At 62.7% G+C, this 23835-nt stretch overlaps 1 protein-coding gene across 5 annotated transcripts in view; it reads left to right on the forward strand.

The window, feature by feature from the left end:
- Nucleotides 1–23835, forward strand: part of VAV2 (vav guanine nucleotide exchange factor 2) — a 144682-nt gene that overhangs the window by 88220 nt on the left and 32627 nt on the right. For all 5 annotated transcript variants that reach the window (XM_079111895.1, XM_079111894.1, XM_079111898.1 and 2 more), the window contains exons 4-5: nt 8397–8465; nt 21613–21715. In XM_079111895.1, coding sequence (XP_078968021.1) covers nt 8397–8465; nt 21613–21715 — 172 coding nt within the window. The remainder of the gene's footprint in view (nt 1–8396; nt 8466–21612; nt 21716–23835) is intronic.

Genomic DNA, 23835 nt, shown 5'->3' on the forward strand with positions numbered 1-23835 from the left:
AGGCTGCCAGGCACCCGGGGGTTTGCTCTCCACCACGCCAAGGCACAGTGCTGGCTTTAGGCCCCAGTCCTGGTGGGGATAGGTGGCCACAGTCTCCTGTTGGGTGAATTCCATTCTTGGAGCCCCCATTCCCTGAGGTGGGAGGGGCTGATGTCTCCCCAGCTCGGGAACCTGATGGCTGTTGGGAGCAGCAGGGCCTGGCAGGAGCTGGGGTTCCAGGAGGTCAGCCTGTTCTGATTAAAGCCAGGACTGCAACCCACCTCTAAGCTGTGAAGAAGACAGTTGCAGGCCTGCCTGCTGGCCCTCAGACTGACCGCTAACCTTCCTGGGACTGCCCACAGGCCCAGGGCTGGTGCCAGCCAGAAGGGTCGAGGCCCACTTCTGTGTGCTGAGCTTCCAAGCTGGGTGGCCCTCTTGGTGGACCTTGGGAGAGCCGGGCCCATCTTGTCCTCACACAGGCCCCTCGGGCCCCTCATTTTCCCAGCCCACCAGCTGGTCGTGTGCACCTACTGTGTGCAGCCTCCAAGCGGCCCCAGGTTCTGGGGGAGACAGGTCTCAGGGTGGGGTGATGAACCACTCCCAGGTGTGTGCTGTTGTCCCAGGGGCTGTTAAGCCAGGCGCTGGATAGGGAGGGAGGGGTGGCAGTCTCTCCTTCGTGGGGTGGGAGACCCTGGGGGCTTCCAGCCAGTGACCTCTGAGGATTTGTGCAAAGCCCTCCTGGCCCCATGTGGCCTATTGGGACTCCAGAGCAGAGGCTGGGAAGGTGAGGGGTGGCTGTGGACGTCCAGGTGGGGTGAGGGGGCCTTGGCCCGCAGGTGGGAGTGAGGGCTGATGGCCGACAGGAGGAGCCAGGCAGGTGTGGGAGGGACACGGGCCCTCTGGCGTGGCATCCCTGCGGATGGTGTGGGATCTGGCTCCTGGCCAGCTCTGCCGTTCCTGGACAGTTTCCTGGGCAGCTTTCACCACTCTCTGGCCTTGGCGTGCCCCCTAGGGGGAGACAGGAAGGCCCTGTGGTGGGGCTGCGGTCAGCCCACGTCCTGCGCCCCCTCTTGTTCATGAATGCAGGGGAGGCTCAAATGACCAGGGCCCTCTCAGCTGGGTGGGTGCGCCTGTCCCTACCCGTGCCCCACCAGGGTCTGGTCTGACTGGGCAGAGGCTGCGTCTCTGGACCAGCTTGACCAGACTGCCTGGGACTGTTGGGCAGTCACTGTGGTGATGGAGGTCTGCCAGCACTCTCCTGGGGAAGCTGACCAGGGAGGCTGACCTCCTTTCCTGCTTCTCTTAGAGTCGGCCTGCTGGAGTGCCGGCTGATGGGTTAGTGACGTCTGCCATGGTCAGAGGGCTGGGCTTTGGGCTTGCCATCCCCGCGACAGCGATCCCCTGAGGGAGCGGTCTCTGGGTCTTGGAAGCCTGCCAAGGCCAAGGCCACCAGGCTGACCCTTCGTTTCCCAGCAAGCCTGCAGGACGTGGGGGGAGGGGACAAGAGGGCCCCCAGCTGTTGTGTCATGCCGGTCCCTTGGGCTCAGAGAGGGGAGGTAGGTCCAGCCTGCATGGCGAGCTCTCCATGTCTGTACCAAGACTGCTGGTGGAGGCCTTTCCTCGGGCCCCCGTGTGGTTGTGCATCCCGCAGCGAATGCCAGGCTCACAGTCAGGTTTCTTCCTCTCGACTCTCGGGGGCTCTCCCCTGTGCTGCCGGGACAGGCCTGCCCTGGGGTCTTTGCAGGGAGGACCCCTCATGGCTGTGGAGGAGAAAGGGCGTCCATTCCAGCAGCGCTGGGTGTCCCATCCTCAGAGCAAGACTGAGCTGCCCTGTGGGGGCTGCCAGGGACCTGGAGCAGTTTGGGGCTGTGGAGGCACTGCTGGGCCTGGAGGCCGAGCTGCAGGATGGGAGGCTGGGCCTCTGTCCTCATCCATGGTCGGGAATCTTGGGCAGGCACACACCTCAGCCTCGGTTTCCTTCTGTGTGTGGGACCTGACGGTCCCAGTGACCCGTCATTGGTTCATCCCTCTGCCTGGCAGGGCCGAGCTCAGTGCAGAATCCCCAGGCCCAGGGCAGCAGAATGTGGGCCGTCGAGGTCCTGCCCAGGGCAGGGACCATGCTGCAGTGTGTTCACAGCAACAGAAGCACCCAGAGGCCCAGCGTGCTGTCCTGGGCAGGGCTCTGCAGGTGGTAGCTCTGCAGCCTCCCTGCTGGCCTGCCCCGCCATCATGTGGGCAGGCCCCAGGGCCTCCTGTTGCCCCTGGACGCGTGCTAAGTGTTCATCCAGGTGGGATGTGGGTGGGGTTTTCCCCTTGGAGGAGGCCCCGTTGTGTGGCAGGCGAGGCAGTGTGGCAGCAGGACCGGGACGCACTGGCCAAAACCCTCTAGGTTGCTGCCCGGTGCAGGGCACTTCTTTCTTGCCCGTGAGGTCTGCGGGTCCTCCTCTGCCTTGTGGGATTTTGGAAGCAGCCTTGCTGGGCTTGGGGTCCCTCAGGGTCTCACTTGCGTGGTCTTGGGTCCCCAGGGCCTGGAGCTGGCCCTGCCCCGGCTCTCTCACGCCCGCGGGGACTCCTGGATGGATGTCAGGGCCCACCTCCCAGCCCCTCTTGCTTCTCCTGCACCGGAGTCAAAGGTCTTGGTGGCTCACAGGGCCACAGGCCCACAGGCCCTTTTGCAGGTCACACTTGGGCTCCTCCACCCTCGTGTCCCCACTGCCGCCTCCCGTCCTACCTCAGGCCATGTCATCCTTCCCTCCCCTCCTTCACAGATCCCTGAGAGGCAGGAGGTGCGTCCCCATCTAACCTGCATGTCAGCTGGTACTGGGGCTTGGTTCCCGGCAGGCACCGAGGCCAGGGCGTGGCCAGGATTCCTACCCCAGCCCGTCTGGCTTTAGGCCAGCTCCCCTTCCGCCTTCTTCGAGAAGCCCTCCCTATTGTGTCCCCAGGCTAGGGCCGCCCTCCGCCTGCTAGTGCTCTCTGTGCCTGTCCCCACGCCCTTGGCCTCGTGATGCCTTCAGGGAGGGGACAGGCCTGCTCATCTCCCATGTGGGTGCGCTGGGTGGGTGTGGCACTCCTCCCCTATGTGCCCGTCTGGATGGGTGTCAGTCGACCCGGGAGATGAGGTCCGTCCTGGCTGGTTCTGACGGTTGAGGCCGTTTAGCGGGAGAGCAGTTTTAATAAGCAAGACCCCTGGGCCTCAAGCCTCTGCCAATTAGAGGGCTGTCCAGGTGCCTCTTTGAGTAATTAAAGGGGCCTGTGGGTCCTGGGGCTGCAGCTCCTGACGTCCCTTTCAAGTTTGTCTGACTGTGGTTGCCCAGAGAGCAGTGCCAGAGGAGCCTGGCGCCCACTTCCCATGCTCTGGGCAGGGGCACAGGGCCCAGCTCCTGCACCTTGGTTTTCGTACACCTGGATGAGGGACCCCTGAACCCTAGGGCAGCCTGGCGCCACCCCCGTCCCCTGCCCCAGCCTGATTGCGGGGCTGGACCTGGGGTAGGGAGCTGAGAGCCAGCCAGGGCCCCACCACAGTGTCCACTAGAGCCCTAGGCAGTGTTGCCTACCACATGCAGGTCTGGGTGACCACCTTGTCCCCGTTTCAGGGCTAACAGTCCCTAATCCCAAGACACCCTTCAGGCCCAGGCAACCGGGACAGTTGGTCACTGCAGGCCAGGGCTGGGCACCCCGGGGCCCTGAGGCTGAGGTTGTCCTCGGGTGCTGTGAGCTGGTCTCCCTCCAGATGGAAACCGGGGCCCTGCCCCTGTCCCTTGTCTCTGCGGGCACTGGGCCGGGCCTGGGGACACAGGGCATCTGTGGGCTGCTCTGCTGCTCGCCGTGAACCCCCTGGGGATGGCCCCGTGATGGCATGGGAGCCGCGTTCTCCCCGAGCAGGCCAAGAGCAGGACAAGGAGGCTGGTGACGGCAGCCTGAAATGCCCAGACTGCCGAGCAGACACCAGGTCCGTATTCTGAGCTCAGCTGGGCAGAGCCCAGCCCTGACCCAAAGCTTCAGTACCTTCCAGAACCAGGACCTTTATTTCAGGCCATGCTATTTTTCAGCTGCATCGTGGGAGAAAACGGTCCCTGGGGTGGTGGGGCCAGGGAGGAGCAGGCCCGCCTGACCCCAGCAGGGCAGAGGAGCTACTGGGACTTGGGGGCACTGGGCGATTTCGACGGAAGCCATGTGACCTGGGGCGCTGGCTGGAGGAGAGCTCCTGGTGTCCACAGAGGTAGGGGCCATGGGCTCGGGCTGGGTGCTCAGAGTGGGCTGTGGGATGCTGGCCGAGGGCAGGGGCTGCCTGCATCTTAACACCCGCGGTCACAAGCCTTGTCTCAGGCAGACCGTGTACCCCTGCTCCCATCCTGCAGCTGGGGATACCAAGGCCAGACAGGCACAGCCAGCCTTCATGCCAGGTGCACCACCCTCCGGCCTCCCCTCAGAGGAACACACTTCTCCCCTGTGCTGTTTCCAGGGTGTGTGGGGGTGGACCCATGGGCAGTGGCCTGCCTCTGGCCAGGGTGGTTGCAGAGGGTGGCCCAGGGATGCGGTCACACCCGCCCTGTGGGTCTGTGTGTTCAGAGCTGAGGGGTCCCTGCTCTGCTGGAGGGTCCAGGGAAGCCCCACATGGTGGGGCACTGGGTTAGACGCAGTCGTGCAGAGGAGCCTGCTGCCAGCTGGGGTCAGCGAGCCCCGTGCTGCTGCCCGGCTGTCTGTGCAGCAACGGGAAGGTCAGGAGGGCTTGGGCCTCCCGTAGTGAGCGGCCCCCAGCCCCTCCCCAGCTGTACCTCCTGATGTTGGCGCCCACCTCGCGGTCCCAGGCCCTCACCAGGCACTGGAGGATGTGAAGCTGACCAGTCCCTGCCAGAACTCTGGCACTGGACCCGCCTCTGAAGGAGGGCAGCTGTGTTTGGGGTTCTGTCCTTGGCTTCTGGGTTTGTCTTACCGGGTCTGGCTTCCAGCGAGCACCTCTGGGCCTCCCAGGAAGCAGCCCCAACCCACTGGGGCTGGTCCTCCTCTGCACCCTCTGCCCCAGGAGCCCCGGGCGCTGCCACCCTCTAGCCCTGGGTCCTTTCCCCATGCATCTGCATGTAGGGGCATTGGGTGTACACTGTGCAGGGCAGTTGCAGGAGTCCTGAGGGTAGGGCCAGAGTGCCCTGTTCCTGCTCCCTGAAGCCATGGCGAGCAGCTATGGTCAGCGGGGAGGAGGTGCCCTGTGAGCAGCCGAGGAAGGAGGGCAGTGGGGGCAGGACAGTGGAGTTACTGGGCCGTGGGGTCCTGCTTCCTCCGTTTGGTATTTGGGTTTGGGCCCAAGTGCCACTAGCTGTCCTGTCTTCAGGTCTTTGTTCCCTGGGTGGCGATCCCTCTGGTCCTGGGGGCCAGAGACTGACTGTCCCGTGCAGATGGGCCGCAGCAGGCAGGGCTGAGGCTGGCTTCGCAGAAAGGCCCTCGGGGAGGGTGGGGATGCTGAGGAAGCCTGGGGGTGTCCTGTGTCGGGCTGCTGGGGCAGCCCTGTGCTATTCTAGTGTCCGGCACTGATGGAAATGGACCTGGGCAGGTCCACAGGTCTCCCTGTGAGCTGGGTTTGCACTGAGCCCTGAGGGGTGTGGGGCTCGGGTGTGTGGGAGAGTGGGGCCCACAGAGCGCTGGAGCTGCAGAGAGTGTGGTGGAGGCCCGAGCTGGCAGGCCTCCCCCTCCCCACCTCGAAGCCGTCCCCCCCGAGTCAGAGCACCGAGCCCTCCGGTCCCCATCAGGCTCCCCACTCCTGGCCGAGGCCTGTCTTTGGTGATGGCAGAAATGAATCGGATTTGCAGCTCTATTCTCGAGGGGCTTTGTGGCCTCATGGTGACGCCAGGGTAGGAGTAGTGGGCTTTGTGCGCAGCAGTGTGTTCTTTTGACTTTGATACCTGTTTATCTCCGAGGAGTAGAGCAGGCCCAGGAGAGGAGAACCAGGGCTGAGCCCAGGCACTGAGGGGACAGGGGACAGGGAAACCAGGAGAATCCTGCCTGCAAGGCAATTGGAAAAGAAAAGCAGACCAAAGAATTGGGAATTACCCTCGTGTCTTGCTTTAGGGGGCGCCACTGGTCTTTAAGAAAGAGCTGATGCAGGCACGGGAGGGGAGGGCAGGGGGCTCGCAGGCCCCCAGCCCTCGGGCAGTGAAGGTGGCTGGGCGAGGACAGGTGGGGGACACCACAGCTCCTCTGTGGGTCCTACTGGGTACAGGTTATCCTGCCAGCCTACACTCCTCTTCAGGTCGCTCTGGACAGGGTGCCATGATCTTTATTTTCCAAGGGAAACAGAGTCAGAGAAGTTGAGTGTCTAGGCTGAGGTCACACAGTGGGTGGAGAACCTGGGGCTCAGACCTGGGCTCGCCTAACCTGAAGCCTCTCTTCTGCTCCCTGCCCCTGGCTCAGCCCACCTGGCAGGGCAGGTGGGTCTCACCTGGAGGCCGAGTCTAGGAGGAGGGAGCTCTGGGCTGAGAGCGTTGGCTGCAGCGTAGATGCCCGCTGGGGCCAGGTGCCGCACCTGCCGCTGCATGGAGCCGGCTGTTTCCTCCCTGACCACTTAGTAGGTGGCCCCTGGAAGTGGGTCCCCGAGTCCCCTGCTGTGCCATCCCCCAAACACCTGTGTTGGGGTTTGAACCAGACCCAGTGCTTGTGTCATGGAGGGAAGTGCCCCCACGGCCCGTGCCCCCGTCGTTCATCCGCATCCTTACCCCACGCTGTGGGAAGCGAGTGGGTCCTGAAGTTTTCCATTTATAGGTGAAGCTTGTTCTATAGGAATTTTGGTATTTTTTCCTTACTAAGCCAGGAAAACCCTACGAAGCATATCAGAACATCTCGTGGTGCCCCATAAACGTTCCGGTTTTGTTCTCGTGTATCCAAAATAAATTTAAATTTAAGACAAGTTGGAAGAGCAGAAGTGGCTGAGGTGATGATTAGGATGGTGGCGGTCCTCCTGAGTGTGGCGGTGGCACATGGGCAGCAGCTCTGGCAGCGGCCCGCCACGTCCTGGCTGCAGCCACACCTGCGCTCCGGGACGGCCGGTGTGTGTGCGGGCACTGTGGACCAGCCAAGTGCCACGGCTCCTGCAGCGTCTGGGTCGGCCTCGGGCCTGCAGGGGAGACGGCCCTGCAGGGCCTCTTGGCTGAGGGTGCTGCTGCCATGGTGAGGGAGCCACCAGCAGGGCCAGGCCTGGCCACCCTGCCCTCTTGGGACGGCTGCCACAAAGCCACGGGGTGTGGGGACAGGGACAGTGACCTGTCCGATGGGTCCTGTGACCTCAGGCCTAGGCCCAGGTCATTGCAGGTCTGGGACAGGGCAGACTGGGCCCAGCCTCCAGCCCCTAGCCCAGTGGACTTGGTGCCCTACACAGGCCTCCTGGCTGGCAGGCACTGGAGCTGCTGCCGGTCCCACTGAGTCCCGGGCTCAGCCAGCGTCAGCCTGGCCCCAGGCCAGGGAGAAATCCCAGCTGGTTACATGGGCGGACCAACTCCAGTGGGCTCCCAAGCTCCCTGGGCAGCAGCTTCCTCGGGAGCCCAGAGCAGCCACACCCGGGGCTGCAGGGAGACGTGGAGGGGCCGGCTGGCCTGTTCTGAAGGAGCGGTAGCTCCCGCCTCCTGGCCTTCTGTCTGTGCCCGCTGTCCCCTTGGCTGCTCTGGGGAGGTGTGCCTGTGGGACCTGCCTGGCCTGTGCAGCGGACCAAGAGCAGCGCAATGCCTGGGGTTGCTGGAGGAGCTGAGGCCTCTCCTCCCGCTTCTTGGCCCTGTGGCTGGCCTGCGGGCCAGGCTGACCCAGGCTGACCCAGGCTGGAGAAGAGCAGTGTCACACATGTGCAGGAAGTCCTGTACACATGTGAGGCTCAGGGAGGGGCCAGGTGGCAGAGTGTGCAGGCCACCGAGCTTCAGAAGTGCAGGGGCCTGGGGCACGAGCTTGGGCTGGGTGGGGTGTGCCGTGGAGTCTGCAGGTGCGTGTCCTGGGGGCAGGAGGGCTGGGCTGTTGTCCTCCGCACAGCCCCTTGCTGATGGGAATTTCCTTCCCAAGCTCACCTTCTTTCACCTGAGGGAGCAGACGGCCTATTTTGGGTCGCCGAAGAACTTTCCCTGCCCTGGCTGGTTCTCGGTTTCTTTTAGCTCAAAGTAATCAGTATGCCAGAGGCGTGTTCTGGGGTGGCGTTCTCAACCGCGTCCCGTACCCCTGACCCAGTGGCTGGTAGCTTATTCCTTGGGTGAGGACCCCTTGCTCCTGGGGCACGGCCTTTGTAGCCTGGCGTGGGACGTGGCTCTGCAGACGTCTCCTGGCAGCCCTGGGGCTCCTCCCTCAGCAACCCCACCTGGTTTCTCTGTCTGCAACACGGGCGGCCTTGTGTCCTTTCACAGGGGTGGGGGCCGGGAGCCCTGTGTGCTCATCCTACCTTCTCTCTGCAGGCCTTTTCCCTCCGAGGAGACCACAGAGAATGACGATGACGTCTACCGCAGCCTGGAGGAGCTGGCCGAGTAAGGAGGCAGGGGTGGGGAGGTCCCTGGTGTCCAGGACTGGGTGGGAACTCGCCCTCCACCCAGGGCAGCCCGGGGCTGTCCCGTCCAGCATCCCCATGCCCTCCGGCTGTGGTGTGGTCCCTCCTGCCTGAGCAGGCTTCTGGAGGGCTCCGAGGGATGGGCAGCCCTAACTCGAGGCAGCCTGCCTTCTAGAAGGCCACCGTCCTGTCTGGCATGTGGCCTGGGTGTCAGCCCCCTGCGCGGTGGGCCTCCTCCTGAGGTCTGCTCCTGTGGGGCTCCGGAGACCTGGTGACATGGGCATCCCTCCTGGCCTCCGTGCTTGCTGGGGCCGTGCTTGCTCTGGCCTCCAGAGCACAGAGGGGGACAGTAGGGTTTGCAGCTCATGATCTCCAGGTGAGCAAGCAGAGCTGGTGGAGTTGTGTCCCTGTCCCTGGGTGGCCCGTGTTGGCTTCAGCCCTCTCCCTGGGGACTTTCTTTGCTCTATCCACACACAGCCCAAGCCTGCCGTGGCCAGGGTGGGGTCTTCTGGCTGCTGCCAGGGAGGGGAGCCACACTGCCCGAGCCGGAGGAGGTGGGGGCCGTGTCCTCCAGGGCGGAGCTGAGCCTGGGAGGTGCAGGGCTGGCCAGGCCCAGGGTGTCACCGGTAGTCCCCAGCCCCCATGCCCACTGCCCTCCCAGGCCCGGGCCTCCTGGCCGCTTTGGTCCTGTCTCATGACAGTACGGCGGCCCTTTCTGGGTTCCTGGATAAACTGCCGGTGCCTCCTGGGCAGACCCTGCTCCTCTCTGCCCGCCTCAGCACAGGCTGGCAAGGAGGTGCCTGACATGAGCAGGAGCCAGCACCTGGGGCACCTACTGGGCCTCAGCCTGCCTCTTCAAAACAGCAACCGGGGCTCCTGGCTCCACAGGAGGGCGCCTGCAGGGGCCTGGGGACCTTCCTCTGCTGATCTGCACCTGCCTTGCTGAGCTTGGGTTGGACCCTCTGCCCCTACCCGGCTTTCTCCCCCTTGGAAAACCTCATCTGCTGAGCCCAGGCATAGGTGGCTCCTACTCTGGCTGCCGCATGTGCCCCCCCGGCTGGTTTCCCAGGTGTCCACCCTGATGGCCCCAGAGTGGCTAGGTGTTTACATGTCTCCTGTGGGCAGAAGGCTCCTGTGGCCAGGCTCTGGGACTTCTTCATCCATACCCCCGGGCCCTGGCATGAGCCCCATGCCCATGGTCTGATACGGACACCCGTGTGGTGACCATGGTGACAGGACAGTGCCTGGCACACACAGGCCTGGATTCGATCTCACATCCGTGTCCACAGTTATTGTGTCAGGTCTGTGAAACATTGTCCCTGTTTTATGGATAAGGAAACAGTGCCAGAGAGGGGACACCCCCACGGTTCATGTCTCTCAGCTAGTAAGTGGCAGGAGCATGACCTGACCCTGTCTGTGCCCTGACCTCCACCAGGCAAGGCCTGGGCACCCCTGGCCAGTGCTGAGGACAAGCTCTGATGTGCCGTTTCTCCTCGGTCTCCAGTCTGAGGCTGGGGGTCTGCAGCTTCCAGAAACGTCCCTCAGTGGTCGCACAGACCAAGGATCCCTGGAGGACAGGGACGTGGGGCCTTGTAAAGCTGCAGCTTGGCATGAGGTGTCTCCTAGGTAGGGGCCTTGGGCAGGCGAAGTCCCCAGTCTGTGCCGCGTGGCCTGTAGCCCGCGTCTGGCTTTGAGATTCCAGCGAGTGCAGTCCGGCTGCAGGCCCAGGTGCCCGCTTCCCCCCTTCTCTGCCCTTCCTGGTGGGCACTGCGCCCTTGACCCAGAGCAGGATGGGATTGCTCACAGCAGAGTCAGATGGTGGCCTGCCCCACCCAGGGACACTCTTTGATCACGGTGACTGCAGCTGTTGTAGCCGTAAACTGTGAATTACAGGGAAGGGGAGTGGATCTGAATCTTTAACTTGAGGTTTGGTCCCAGGGGCTCGAGTTTAATGAATTCTTCATGTTTTTTTTCTTCTCCTTTCACTGAAAAGCAGGATTCCCTAGCATCCAGTCTCTGTGGACTCGGTACTGATATTTAGCCATTATACAAACAGAGATGCCGTTTTTTACCTGCACTCTGCCCGGGGGGGGGCACGTGCCTGTGAATGTTCCAGCAGGAGGTGAACGTGGCCTGGGTTGGAGGGAAGAGCTGAGCCAGCAGCACTGACCCCAGGTGCCGTGGCCATGGGGGAGGTCAGGCACCGTCTCCCAGGGGCACTGCCTCCCCCATGTGCCTCCCTCTGTGGCTTTCGGAGACAGTGAGGGGTGGTCACATGCTTTCATTTTTGCACCCATTCAGTTGTCACCTGGTTACCAGGTGCATCAGTCAGCCTGGGACCAGGAGCTGGAACGTGGATCTTAAAGACACAGGGTCCTGCTTGGCAGGGTGGCAGGGGTGACGGGGTTGGTTCAGGCCACCTCTGCCTCCTGGCTCAGAGCTCTGGGTCTCCACATGGGGCTCACTCCAAACCCGCCCTCAGGAGGCTGCACAGCCCCCACATGGGGCCAGCTGTACAGTGTGGCCCAGGCACTGTGAGAACCTCTGTCCACCCTCCACAGGTGGCTCTTGGCTGGTCCAGGGGGGTCTGTCCACCTTGGCTGCAGCTCACCCTTACAGCGGGGAGCCTGTTGTGTTTGACTCCGGTTTGGGCCTCAGCCCCCTGGCACCGGGCTCGCATGGTCTTGGCAGGTCGCTTGCCTCCCCAAGCCCTGGTTTCTTCCTGTGTGAGATCCGGAGGGGTCCCTGCTCCGTGGCTGGCCGAGAAGGTGGGCAGCCCTGGGTGGTGCCCGGGCTGCATGCGTCTCTGGCTCACCAGCGCCCCGCGGCCCTAAGCTGCTCCGTGGAAACAGCAGGTGACTGTCTCCAGCTGCCATGCCACTGTGGCCACAGTGTGCCACGGAGACCAGCTGTAGCCGCACACGGCTGGGACTGCCTCGGAGCCACGTTACAAGGGGCAGGAAGCCATGGAACCAACTCAGGAGTGCTGCTGGCAGGTGCAGAGCGGCCGCTCGCTGGCTTGCCACGCCACGGCTTGGCAGGGTGCTCACCGTCTTTCTCCGCCACACCAAGTCCCTGACCTGGACCTGGCCCTGCTCTCCTCTTGCTCTCCTGCAAACTGGACACCAGCAGGGCTCTGGGCCGTCTGTCCAGCCAGCACCTGTCACTGGTCCAGAGCCTCCTCCTGGGAGCCGGAGCCTACCCCACGCTGAGCGGTAACAGGGCCTGGGGCCGTCTCCAGGTGCCCTGGGCTGGCTCTGGAGATGGCCGGGTCAGGCACGATCAGATAGCAAGAGCGGCTGGCTGGAAAGCTGACCCAAGCAGTTCCACTTGGCCTGGCGCCCAGGACAGCTGCTTCCCATGCCTGGTGGGTACCCAGGGTTTGCACAGTGGCTGGTCCCGGCAGGCTGTGACCCCACCTCCCGGTGTGAGCGGGAGGCACCTTGGGGTCTGGGCCAGGTGCTGCACCTGGAGGGCCGTGAGCTCGCAACCGTCACTTGGCGGCCGCCACGGGACGAGGGGTGACTCCTGGACCCTCCAGTGCTGCAGGGACCCACGCTCCCTCTGAGAGCAGAGGCCTGCGGATTGTCCTCGGGAGCCTGCTGGCTCAGCGCGGGCGTCACCGTCCTTGGAGCAGAAGTGTTTTTCAGACTTCCATGTGATCTGGATGTGGCGGGGCTGTGATTTACTGGCAGACGCCGAGCTGCGTGCTTTGTCACGTCGTAAATGACTTTGCACTTTCAGTGTGTCATATTAGCTTCGTCGGGATGATTTTTTAAGGTGCATAAATGGAGTTTCTGGTGCGGAGGAGGCCTGGAGACCCCCTCCTGGTGGGGTCGGGGCACACAGGTGGGGCAGGGCTGCTCTCTGGCAGTGACTCAGGGGGCAGGGACATGTGCCTCCTCCGACCTGGCCCCAGGCCTCCTCTGCCACTCTGTGCGGTGCCTGTGGCCCGCAGGGAGACGGGTGTGAACAAGCCCGCGTGCCCCAGGTGGGAGCCCCCCTGCCCTGCCTCCTGTCCCAATCTGCCCCCCTCGCCAGAGAGCCCACGGGGGCTCAGGTGTACTCAGGAGGCCCGTGTGCATGCGGGTATCTGATGTAGCTGGTCAGCTGGGAGAGAGGCTGCCTGGGCATTGGGCGCCACCCCAGGAGGTGCTTCCCAGAGGGGTGGGTTTGGGGAGAGACGCTCCGTGGAAAGAGCCCCGTTACAGATGGACAGTGCCCCAGCTCCATCCCCCGCCCCTGCCCCCATCCCTGGGAGGAATGCCCGTCAGCCCGCCAGTTGGAAGGAGGCTGGAGGCCAGGCTCTCCTGGGTGGGGTGAGGCTGGAGCGAGGCTGGGCACAGGTGCATCAAGGCTGCAGGGCTTGCTGAGGACAGGACAGGCAGCAGTCACTGTCTGAGGGCCTGGCCTGGGCAGGTGATGGCCAGGGACAGAAGGACTGTGACCAGGGCACCCACATCTGGACCTTGAGCAGTGCCTGCCAGCAGAGCCCTGGCCCTCGGTGCCTCGTCCACACAGGACATTCGGGGAATGTGTGTGCCACCTGAGCTGGGCTCTTCCTTGGTGGCACTCAGTTCCCCTGAACACCGTGGAGGGCCTGTTTGTTCTTAGCTTGTGCCTGTGGGACCTGGACAGGTGAAGCCCCAGTGCTGACGTCCACGGAGCCTGTTTTGCCAGCTGTTTCTCATCTGTACCACGCTGGGCCAGCACTGGGGCCTAGAGCCTTCCCACTGCATGGGAAGGAGACAGGGCTCTGAGAGGTGGAGACACCTGCCCAGGGTCACACAGCAGATAAGGGCAGAGCTACAGTTTGAACCCAGGCCTGTCTGACCCAGAAGGCCATTGCCTAACCACCCCCCAAAGCCAGGGGCTCAGTACTGGGCACAGGTTAGCACCCATCATAGACTTGGGGCCCATGCCCGTCAGTGATCCCTGTGGCTCACTCCCAAAGGGCTTGCACCTGCCACTTGTGTCATCCAGGCGATGCCCACAGGTGACAGACTCCCGGAGCCCAGGCGGTGCCCACGGGTGACAGACTCCCAGAGCCCAGGCGGTGCCCACGGGTGACAGACTCCCGGAGCCCAGGTGCTGCCCACGGGTGACAGACTCCTGGAGCCCAGGCGGTGCCCACGGGTGACAGACTCCCATGCCCAGGGTGGGCTTCCTGGAGGCGGTGCTGTGGGAGTGCCTTATGTGGGGTGCAGGGTCTAGGAGAACCTGCCCTCCCTCCTGCTGCCCAGCTGCTCATGCCTCGTTCTGGGCTGAGGTCCTGGGAGAGTCTGGCTCTCAACGGGTCTGCTACTCAGTAGCTGAGGCCAGTGGTCCTGTCCCCAGGGTGACCCCGTGTGCACAGCCCAGCCCCCTGCTGCTAGCCTGGACCACCTGCCTGATATTCAGAGGGACTGCAGGCAGGAGAGGCAGGGGCTCCCTCCATCCCTGAGCCGGGAAGGAACCCGTTCTTGCTCCGGTTGTGGGGGCAGTGGCCTTCGCTGGTGGGACCCACAGCCCCGCTCCCTGCACCCCGCTCCTGCCCAGGACGTCTCCTGGTGCAGCAGGGCCACTGGGGGCCTCCTGGGTCCGGGGCTTCCATGACCTTGAAACCCTGCTCCCCCCAGCACCGCACGCAGCTGGCTGGTCCGTTCTGTGGTGGGAGGCCGCTGGGACCGCCAGCCCTGCCACGGCTAGACCTTCAGGTGCAGGCCCGGCTCCTGGGGGTCCCCACGAACCTCCACCCGCTGCCTGTTAAGCTCAAGTGCTTTCGGGAGACAGGTCCCAGCGGTTCTCTGTCCTCACGCCTGTGGTCTCTACAGGGACGGGGGGCTGCCTGGCGGGTTCTAAAGCCCCCCTGCAGGGACAGGGAGCAGCTGGGCAGTGGCCGGAGGGGTGGCTCCGTGCTCTCTAACAGGCCCCTGCATCACCCCTGGACTCCTGGAAGCCCTGGGAGGATAGGCCTCGGCCCTCCTGGCAGTGCCTCTCTGCACTCGACAGACGCCACCCACAGAGGCACTGGGGAACCTGGCTGAGGAGCGAGTGACTGAGCACCTGCTGTGTACGAGGCTCCTCCAGGTGGACACCCCACTCCTGTCAGCCTACAAAACCCAGCCCAGAGGTCACTGCCAGCAGCCGTCCCTGCCCTGCCAGGTGATTGAAGGCGCCTGCCCAGGAGCTTCCCAGCACAGCAGGACCCCCTCTGCTGTGTGGAACACACAGCAGGCAGCCTTGATGGGTCTGGGCGCGGGGCCACGCTCACTCCCTCCGAAGGACCCACGTCCCAGGCCAGCCTCACCACAGGTGATCTGGCTCCCAGCTGTAGTTGAATAAACAAAGGCACAGAGAAGGGAAGTGACTTTCTGCAGGTGGCACAGCATGCTTTGCAGGACAAAGGAGGACCTGAAACCCTGAGCCCTCTGCCGTGCGTGGTGACCCAGGATGCCCAACCCTAGTGACCACCCTGACATGCTTTTTGGTTTCTGGGTGTTCAGACGTGGGCTAAATTCTAACTGCTTAGAGGGGATTCCTGGAGGAGAGAGCTGCAGCTAATGGCAGGGCCCTCGGAATGACTCCCGGGGACCTGGTGGGTCCCGTCCACCTGTGCTGTGCCACCTGGGCGATTGAGCCATCCCTGCCCACGGCCCCACCTGTAGGGGAGTGACTCCTCCCAGAGTGGTCAAGGCTGCCAAGGGCAGGTGACATGTAAAGAAGCCCTTGTCCACCTGTCCAGCCCACACGCAGACCGTCCAGCCCACAGCGGCCTCTCTGCTGCCCCCGCTCACCTCCTGGAGACAAGTTGCTGTCGGGTGTGGACCCCCAGACCTGTCCTGGCCATGTGCCACCTCCCCCCAAACACTGAGGCTGGGCGGGCAGAGGCCAGCTGGGCAGAGGCAGGGTGTGCTCACGTTTCCTTGGTTTTCCTGGGCAGGGCGGTGGGCCCTCTGTGTAGCTGCCTCCTGATGAGCAGGCAAGGCTTCCAGCTGGACCCAGGGTCTCGGGTGGGAGGCAGGAGTTGCCATCTTGGGCCACAGCCTGTGCTCAGGGCCCCTCCTGGAAGATTTCAGGCTGTTGTAAGGACAGAAATAATTGTGGGGACCTAGCATCTGCCAGTGCAGCTGACAGCGGGAAGCAGCGGGGAGGGACGGGAGGAGATGCTTGGCCGGGCAGGAGGGGCCGTGGCCCTGCTGCCCCAGGGGGTCCATCTGCCTCTGAGGGGCCACTTTCCTGCTGTGGTCCAGGGTCTGTCCCTTCACATATGTGCTCTGATGTCCTCAGGCAACGGGACCAGGAAGGACAGTCCTTGACAGCTGGGCAGTGACCAGATGGGCAGGGTTCCTGGGCTCCTAACTCCCAGCCTGTGCTTGAAAACTCTGCTGCTTTTAACGCTGCTCCCTGGGCACAGGGTCCTGAGTATCATTTCAGTGAAGGAAGCGCTCTTCCTTCCACTGCTCATTGAACACCTACTGTGTGCGAGGCCTGCTGGTCATTTATATTGTGGCTGATTCTCCGCTGACTCCTTTGCAGCTGGGGAAACCGAAGCTTAGTTCCTGCCCAGAGTTACCGAGCTAGAAACCGGTGGGGCCGAGAATCCGGCGGGGATCTGCGGAGGGTGGGAACACAGAGTTGGAGTGGAGTGCCCAGCCGCAGGAGCTGGTGCTGCCCGCCTGCTCTGGAGGTGTGCAGCCCCCCACTCCTCCAGCTCCAGGCAGGGACGTTGTGCTTTCCCCTGGAGCTCGCAAGTCCACAGGCCCTCCATCTGCCCGGGAAACTGCTTTGCAAGGGGGCCCTGCAGCCTGGCCTCCTGCTCCTGAGGGACATGAGCAGGGGCCCTGTGGATGGGCTCCGGTTCTGTGTCCACTCTCAGCTGGACTCTCATCAAGTCTCTGTCTCATGGGAAAGGGCAGCCAGGCCCCTCCCTGTCACTGCACTGCCCTCCCCGGGGACTTCACACCTCCGGGGCTGACCTCTGTGTGCAGCTCCCGGCCCAGCTCTGCACGCTCGTGGCTGGTGGCATGTCCCCGCCCTGTGCAGGAAATTCACAGGCCACCCTTGCTCAGGAGCACGCTAAGCGGAATGCCTGTGCCGCCATTGGCCAGAAGCTAGGGAGGCAGGCCAGAGCCGTCGCCCGCCCAGGGAGCACCACGGCAGCCCCTGCTGTCTCCTCCCTCCCTCTGGGCCATCTTGGCACCCGGACCCAGCCCTGCGGCTGCCGTCATTCTGCACCCCCCAGCCTGAGGGATCCAAGGCCTTTGCTCTGTCCAGGACCTGCAGGAGTCTGGCAGACGTGGCCTTGGGGTAGGTGTGGGTCACCCGAGACCTTGTGGTCTGCGTCCAGCTGCTGAATTACCTTATCTTGTGGCTTGAGCGCCAAGCTGGCCTCACTTTCTGGTTCCGGGATCCTCCTCCTGGCCCTTCTGCTGCTCTCCATCCTGTCCCCTGGAGCGTGTGTGTCCAGCCAGCTGCCCCACTCCTCTGCCCTTTCCAGGAACAGGCGAGGACCTGACTGTCCCAGTGTCCCTTGACCTGGCTTCCCCTCCAGACTGGCAGCTTGTGCCCAGCTCAGCCCCGTGTGGTCTGCGGGACGAGGAGGCGAGGAAGCAGGTCCTGCAGGAACCGGGGCTCCTGGTGGCATATGCTCAGGAACGGCAGTGTCGGGCGGCCACCCAGCTGCTCCCAGTGTCCCATCCACGTGGTACCAGTGTCTCCACCATGTTGTGTCAGGGTGACCACCTTGGGTTTGTTCCCAGGGCCCCCTCTGTGTGGTGTCAGTGGCCACTGTGCCTCCGTTCCCAGTCCCTGGGCCTAGGCCCTGTGGCACACGGCACACCATGGCAGGAGCACGTGGGAAGGAAGCTGCTCACCTCGTGGTGTCAGGGCAGCAGGGGAGGAGGGCTGGGTCCCAGTGTCCCCTCAGGGCACACCCCGCGACCTGGCTTCTCCCCTGCCCCCAAGTCCACACCTTCCAGCAGTGCCACAGAGTGGGCGCCAAGCCTCGGCACACCTTGGGGACACTCAGGATTTGATCTCCAGCATCAGGACCGAACTCGGGGCTGGCAGAGTGGCCGAGGGTCAGCTGGGAGGCAGGGGTGCACAGCAGCAGGAGCCCCGTCTGCATTTAGACCTGCCTCCCCCCTTGGCCGACCCCTCTTCCACCTCACCTGCCAGGGGAGACCCTGTGGTTCCAGGAAAGACTCGTAGCAGCCGGAGCAGAAGCAGAAGCTGGCAGCCACTTCAGCTGCGGGAGGACAGTTGGACGCTGCGTCCAGCCGAGTTCTGTGTCAGAGCAAACTTGAAACTGCAGGGTCCGGAGTCGCCACAATGTGCCTTTCATAATGTCCAGTGTGCAGTGTGAAAGTCACCCAGCTTGCAGAGAGGCAGGAGAAAGGGAGTCAGGCCCAGGAACAAACGGACCCTAGAAGCCAGCACAGGACCACCCAGATGATGCCAACGGCAGCTGCGCCAGTCGGGGGCCTCTAGGGAACTGACCGGTAGGACACGCAGAGACGCGTAGGAGGGGTGCCTCTGGAGGCTGGAAAGTCCCCCAGGGAGCTGCTTGCAAGCTACAGCTCCAGAAAAGTCGGTGGGCAGACGTTCAGTCAGAGCCTTGGGGCCTGAGGACCAGGGGCCAGGGACGCAATGCCTGGTCCAGGGCCAACACTGAGACCAGGGGCCAGGGACGAGATGCCTGGTCCAGGGCCAACGCTGAGACCAGGGGCCAGGGACGAGATGCCTGGTCCAGGGTCAACACTGAGACCAGGGTCCAGGGACGAGATGCCCAGTCCAGGGCCAACACTGAGAGTCTGTGCAGGTGGTGGGGCGGCGCTGGTGTGACGTTCAGAGGCCTGAACCAGGAGCTCTGCCGTCCTGAGACCGGGGCAGAGAAGGAGCAGCTCTGCCCTCTGCCAGCTGCTCTGTCTGGATGGATCCCGACTGGCGGGTCCGGTTATGCCCTCTGCCTGGGTGAGGGCAGCTCCTCCTCCCTCAGCCTGCCAATCCAGATGCTGGTCTCCCATCGACTCACCCAGAAGCAGTGTTTTACCCGCCGTATGAGCACCCCAGCCCAGAAAGTTGGCACCTAAGGTGATCTGTCAGAGAGGACTCCAAGTACAGTCAGGGACTGGAGGGAAGTGCATGCCAGCAGATGAACACACGGGCAGCCTCGCAGAGGAACAGGCGTGGGCAAAAAGGGCCAAAACTGCAGGTCGTGTCTGAAATGAGCAGTCACTGGATCAGCCCCACGAAAGGTCACAGGTGGCACAGCAAGAAGCTGTGAGCTTGAAGATGATTCCATGGGAGCTACAGACTAAGTATCAGGGAAAGGAGATGGGGATGAACAAACGGAGCCTCGGACATGTTGGACAGTTTGAAGCAGCCTGACACGGGTGTGAGGGAATCCAGGGCGAGGGAGTAGGCGGGGTAGTGAGGGGGCCGAAAAGACCGTTGACCATGAACCAGCCAAGACTTCCTGGATTTTGAAAATGGCAAAACTGTAAAATATTGCTGAGACAAATCCAAGACCTAAATAAATGAAAGTATGTACCGTGTTCATGGGTGGAGGTGTTGTTAGGATGTCGTGATCCCAGGCTCCCCAGAAGTGGATGGTTCCAGGTTGATCTGGAAATGCAGGGGCCTTAGAATGGCGCACACAGTCTTGTGAAAGGACAAGCCTGCAGGGTTCATTCCCCGTCCGCACACTGAAACAGCACAGCGGTGTCTGCGGGAGGCCAGAGAGTGGATCGGGGAAGGAGCTCAGGCTGGACCTGCACGTGGCCATCGCTGGCTGTGTGAGCGGCCAGCGGGGAAACGAAGTCTTTCATTCTGGAACACTTGGATATTCCTGTGGGAAAACGTGAACCCCTACCGCAGAGCAGACGCAAAGTTAATTTGAGATGGATCTGAAGCCTAGATGTACAAACTAAAACTATACAGCTCTCAGAAGAAAATGCAGGAGAACAAGCCCTTGTGATTTGGAAGAAAGCAATTTCTTAGGTAAGACACAGGAGTTCTTAGGTAGGACACATAACAGAATTAGGACAGCACAGAAGAACAAACAAATTGATCATTTTGTCTTCATTAAATTAAGAATGAATGCTTATCAAGATATATGAAGAAAATGAATAGCCACGCAGAGACTGGTGATGGTGGTGGTGGGATCACAAAACATGTGACAAAGTACTTGATCCACAATATGTAAAGAGCTCGTGGAATTCAAAAAGAAAAAAAAGAACATATTTTCAGAAATGGACAAAATTCTTGAGCAGACCTTTCCCAGAGGAAGATATTTAAAAGTACATGGAAAAATTCTCAGTGTCACTAGTCATCAGGAAAATGTAAAACACACCACAGCAATATTTCACTGGGTACCCGCTCTAGTGGCTAAAATTAAGAAGACTGACAACAGCTTGAGGTGAAGAGGATATGGAGTGATTAGAACTTGCACACGCTGCTTGCGGGGGTGTAAATGTTGCAATCACCCTGGAAGGACTTCGGTAGCTGCTTGTGACATTAAAGATGCACCTGCCGGTTGGCCCAGCAGCTCCACTGTGGGTGGAACCCTGCTTCCCATGGAACTGGAAGAATTTGTGCACATGCACACGGGACATGAATGCTCATGCAGTCCCTTCCGTCCACCATAACCCATACTTGGTAGCAGCCCAAATGTCCATCCAAGAGACGACTGGTTCTCAGATTGCCTCCTGCAGTGGACTAGCACTCGACAGTGTAAAGGGACAGCTGCTGGTACAGGGAGCAGTGTGTGGCGGGGTCTCAGAGGCATCAGTGCAGAGAAGCCAGACGGGAGAGCAGTGTTCACCGTGCTGCCGTGCCCTCCACCAGTGAAGGTGATCTGGAGAGGTCGGCCAGGAGCAGGTGGCCAGGGAGCTGGCTGGGCAGCAGAGGTGGAGCTGCCGGTGTGTGTGTGTGTGTGTGTTGCACACGGTCCCCTGTGGGGGACACTTGGCTGGGGCACACTTCCGTCTTTGAAAGAAGCAGGAGCGTGCATTTCCCAGAACGTATGGGACCCACACGTGGCTAGCTGGTGTGGCTGTGCACCTGGATGCAGGGACTCAGCAGGCAGGGCACTGGAGGGGACCCCCCGTGGCACCTTTCCCAGGCCCCACCAGCCCACCCTGGCTGGAAGCCCCATGCGGGAATTGTCCCCACCTGGCCCCGCCAGGCCATCAGGAGGCCACGCCTCCTCCCCATGATTGTCGGGTGCCCCGTGCTCCTCTGCACCCCCTCTATGGGGCTTCAGAGCCGCATACCCCCGAAGGATTCAGGAGGCCAGAGTGCTTCGCATAGAGCTGAGCACACGCAGGACGGGCCCGTGAGCACAGCCTCTCCGGAAGGACCCCAGCAGAGCCCACAACCCCGGCCAGCCTGGGCCTGGGGGTGGTTCCCCATCCCCAGGGCCCAGTGACCCCCCAGGGGTCCAGTGGGAATGACCGGCTGTTTGCTCAGACCTGGTAGGGCTCTGGGGTGGAGGTTCGGGGCAGTGGGCCCCGTGAGTCCAGGGTGGAAGCCTTAACATTGTACAGAGTAACGAGAAAGGCAGCGGAGGACACGTACTGGGCTCTCGGGCCATGACCTCGGTCCTGCAGGCCGAGGGGCAACTTGGAGGAGACGCGAGCCACCGTCGGGCAGACACGGGCCTTCTGCAGCAGGAGCCGGGGCAGTCCCCGGACTGGCTTGGGAAGGGGCACCACAGGCTCCATGCCCGCCTCCAGTGTGGCCCCCTCACCCTGGTGTGGAAGGTGGCCCCACGTGGGTGCTGCACCCTTGGCCTTCACACCTGGGCCTCAACATGGTGGAGACCTCAGGCTGAGCCACAGGTCACCCTGAGGTCTGTACGAGGGCCTCTGGTCTGTACGAGGGCCTCTGGTCTGGGGGCAGGAGCCAGGGCTGCTGGGAGACCCTGGGAGGCTGGTGTCTGTGGAGCTGGAGAAGCTGGGGCCTTGTCCCCGGGTCCCCCTGCCACCCAGGCAGATGGCAGATGGCGACCTCTGCCACCCCATTCAAACTCGTGGACACCCCCGTTTGTGGACCGGCCTGAGGCCGAGGTGGGTGGGTGCCAGGGCTCCTCGGTCGGGGTGGCCAGACCCTCGCTCTCCGCTCACCCACCTCCTCCTGTGCAGTGAGCATGACCTGGGCGAGGACATCTACGACTGCGTCCCACGGGAGGACGAGGGTGACGACATCTACGAGGACATCATCAAGGTGGAGGTGCGGCAGCCCATGGTGAGCCCCCTGTGCCCTGCCCGCCCAGCGGGAGCGCGGCCCGGCCAGGGCCCTGGTCCCCGCAGAGTGTCCTTGCGGCCGCTCGCTCCCTGACTGCTACCCACGGCTTCCCTGTGTGTGCCCCGTGACCCCAGCCTGCCGCCGGGTTGCCATGGAGCCCTCCCAAGCTTCAGGGCTTGGTCCTGTCAGCCCGGAGCCTTAAAGTAGCCTCTCGGTGCGGGTCTCACAGCAGGCTTCTCTCACCCCTCTGTGTGGAGTGATGAGACCGTGAGGCTCAATTAGCCAGCTGCGCGTCTTTTATGTCGCGAGGATGCTTGCTTCCGCTCAGGCGTTGGCTAATCATCTCAGACGTGGATTTGCTCCGGTGCGCGTTTATGGCCCACAGCTGCTGCGCAGAAGGCAGGGGTTCGGCCCGGCGGGAGCGGGAGACTGGGCCTGGCGAGGCAGGCCATGGCCTGTGGGACGTCTGCTTCTGCGGGTGGGCACGGTGCCACTTGCCTGCTCTGGAGGCTTTTGACGCGACTGCTTTCCCTAGGGAAATGGGAAATTTCTCAAAAGCAAATATCAGAGCTTTGCATCAGTGTGGGAGCCACCAGCTGGTGGCAGAAACAGCTCGGAGGCCCCAGGCCTCAGAGAGCCCTTTCCTGGGCTGGCGGTGCCCGCTGCAGCCCTGGGGAGGGCTGGCAGGGTACCCACAGCCCCGAGCTCTGCTCTTCAGAACAGGCTTCTCATTTGGCCCTGAGCATCTGGAGGTGGCCCCCTGCCCCCACTGCCAGGATGCTCTCTGGAGAGGGTGGCCCTCTCTGTCCCCAAAGCTGGCCCGAAACCACCTATGAATCCTCACAGCTCTGGTCGCCTGGGGCCGTGTCGTTTCAATTCACTGGCAGTCTGGGTGCCCTGTGGGTAAACACCAGCAAGCAGGCAGGTGCGGTGCCTGGGGGTTTCTTGAAGGCCCTACCCCCAGGCTGTGCAAACACTCCCTTGTGGGCCCCAGAACCCCATTCTTCTTGATCGTAGACCTGAGGGTCCTCCCAGGAGCCCCGGAGCTCGCTGCTGTCCCTGGTCCTGAAGCACCAGAGGCAGGACACAGGGATGCTTGCAGAGCCGACGGGGGCATGGCTGTTTGCCCCGTCCTGGGACCAGCTGGTTTGGAATGCCCAGCACCTTCTCAAGCAGTCCGGTCTCCCAGGCGGGGCCTCCCAGTTCCGTTGCCTCCCCGTCATGTCCGAGCTCTCTGGTCTGAATTACGGGTGGCCATGTCTCTAGAGGAGGACCAACTGGGGAGGCAGTGCCCACTCAGATCCTGGTGTGGGAGAGGAGATGGCAGGCCAGCGTAGAGGAAGGGCTGGGCAGACCCCTGTGACTGCGGCTGATGGTGGGGCGGGCATCCCTGGCCTACAAACACGGCTCTCGGTGCTGCTGATGAGTCACTCTCTTGCTTGTTTTCCATGCTTTCAGATCAGGTACATGCAGGTAAGTGGCAGGTAAGGGGAGGCAGGTGCAAGTCTTCCCAGGGAGCCCCTGCCAGGCAGATGCAGTTGGGTGCACACGGGCTCCATGAGTCCTGGACCTTGGCACCTCCCACGAAGCCCAAGTACCAGTGGACTCCAGTCCTCACCCCCGCCCGTGGTGTGCATTGCTCTGTACGCTGCAGGACACGGTGTGCAGGGGACCCTTGCGGGTTCCTTGGAGGCCAGGGAGGAGTTTTTGCCTATGTGAGTGCAGATGGCACAACACAGGGAACAGCTCCGTGTCTCCAGAACCTTCCAGGCAGATATGGCCCCTTAGGCCTTAAAGAACCTAGAGACGTGGTGGCCTCACAGTGGCCCTGGCCATTGCCTCACACCACTTGTGGCCAGGCATTCCCCCCGGCAGTGCTGCCTGGGGTGTGTTTTCCAGGAGGCAGGGCCAGGCTGTGCTGCAAAGGTGTGTCCCTGGTGACCCTGCCAATGGGCTGTTAGTTCAGGTCCCGGGTTGGAGGTCAGTGGGCCCCAGGGGAGTCCAGCTCCTGGGAGGCAGTTGGTGCTGGGAAGCTGGCTCAGTGGTTGGGTCCCCGGGTGGCTCAGCATCCGTGGATGGGCCTGGCCTGCGTCTCCTGTGTGTGCAGAGGCCCTGCCCCA

The sequence above is a fragment of the Sciurus vulgaris genome (genome assembly GCF_902686455.1).
Source record: "Sciurus vulgaris genome assembly, chromosome: 15".
Taxonomy (NCBI): domain Eukaryota; kingdom Metazoa; phylum Chordata; class Mammalia; order Rodentia; family Sciuridae; genus Sciurus; species Sciurus vulgaris.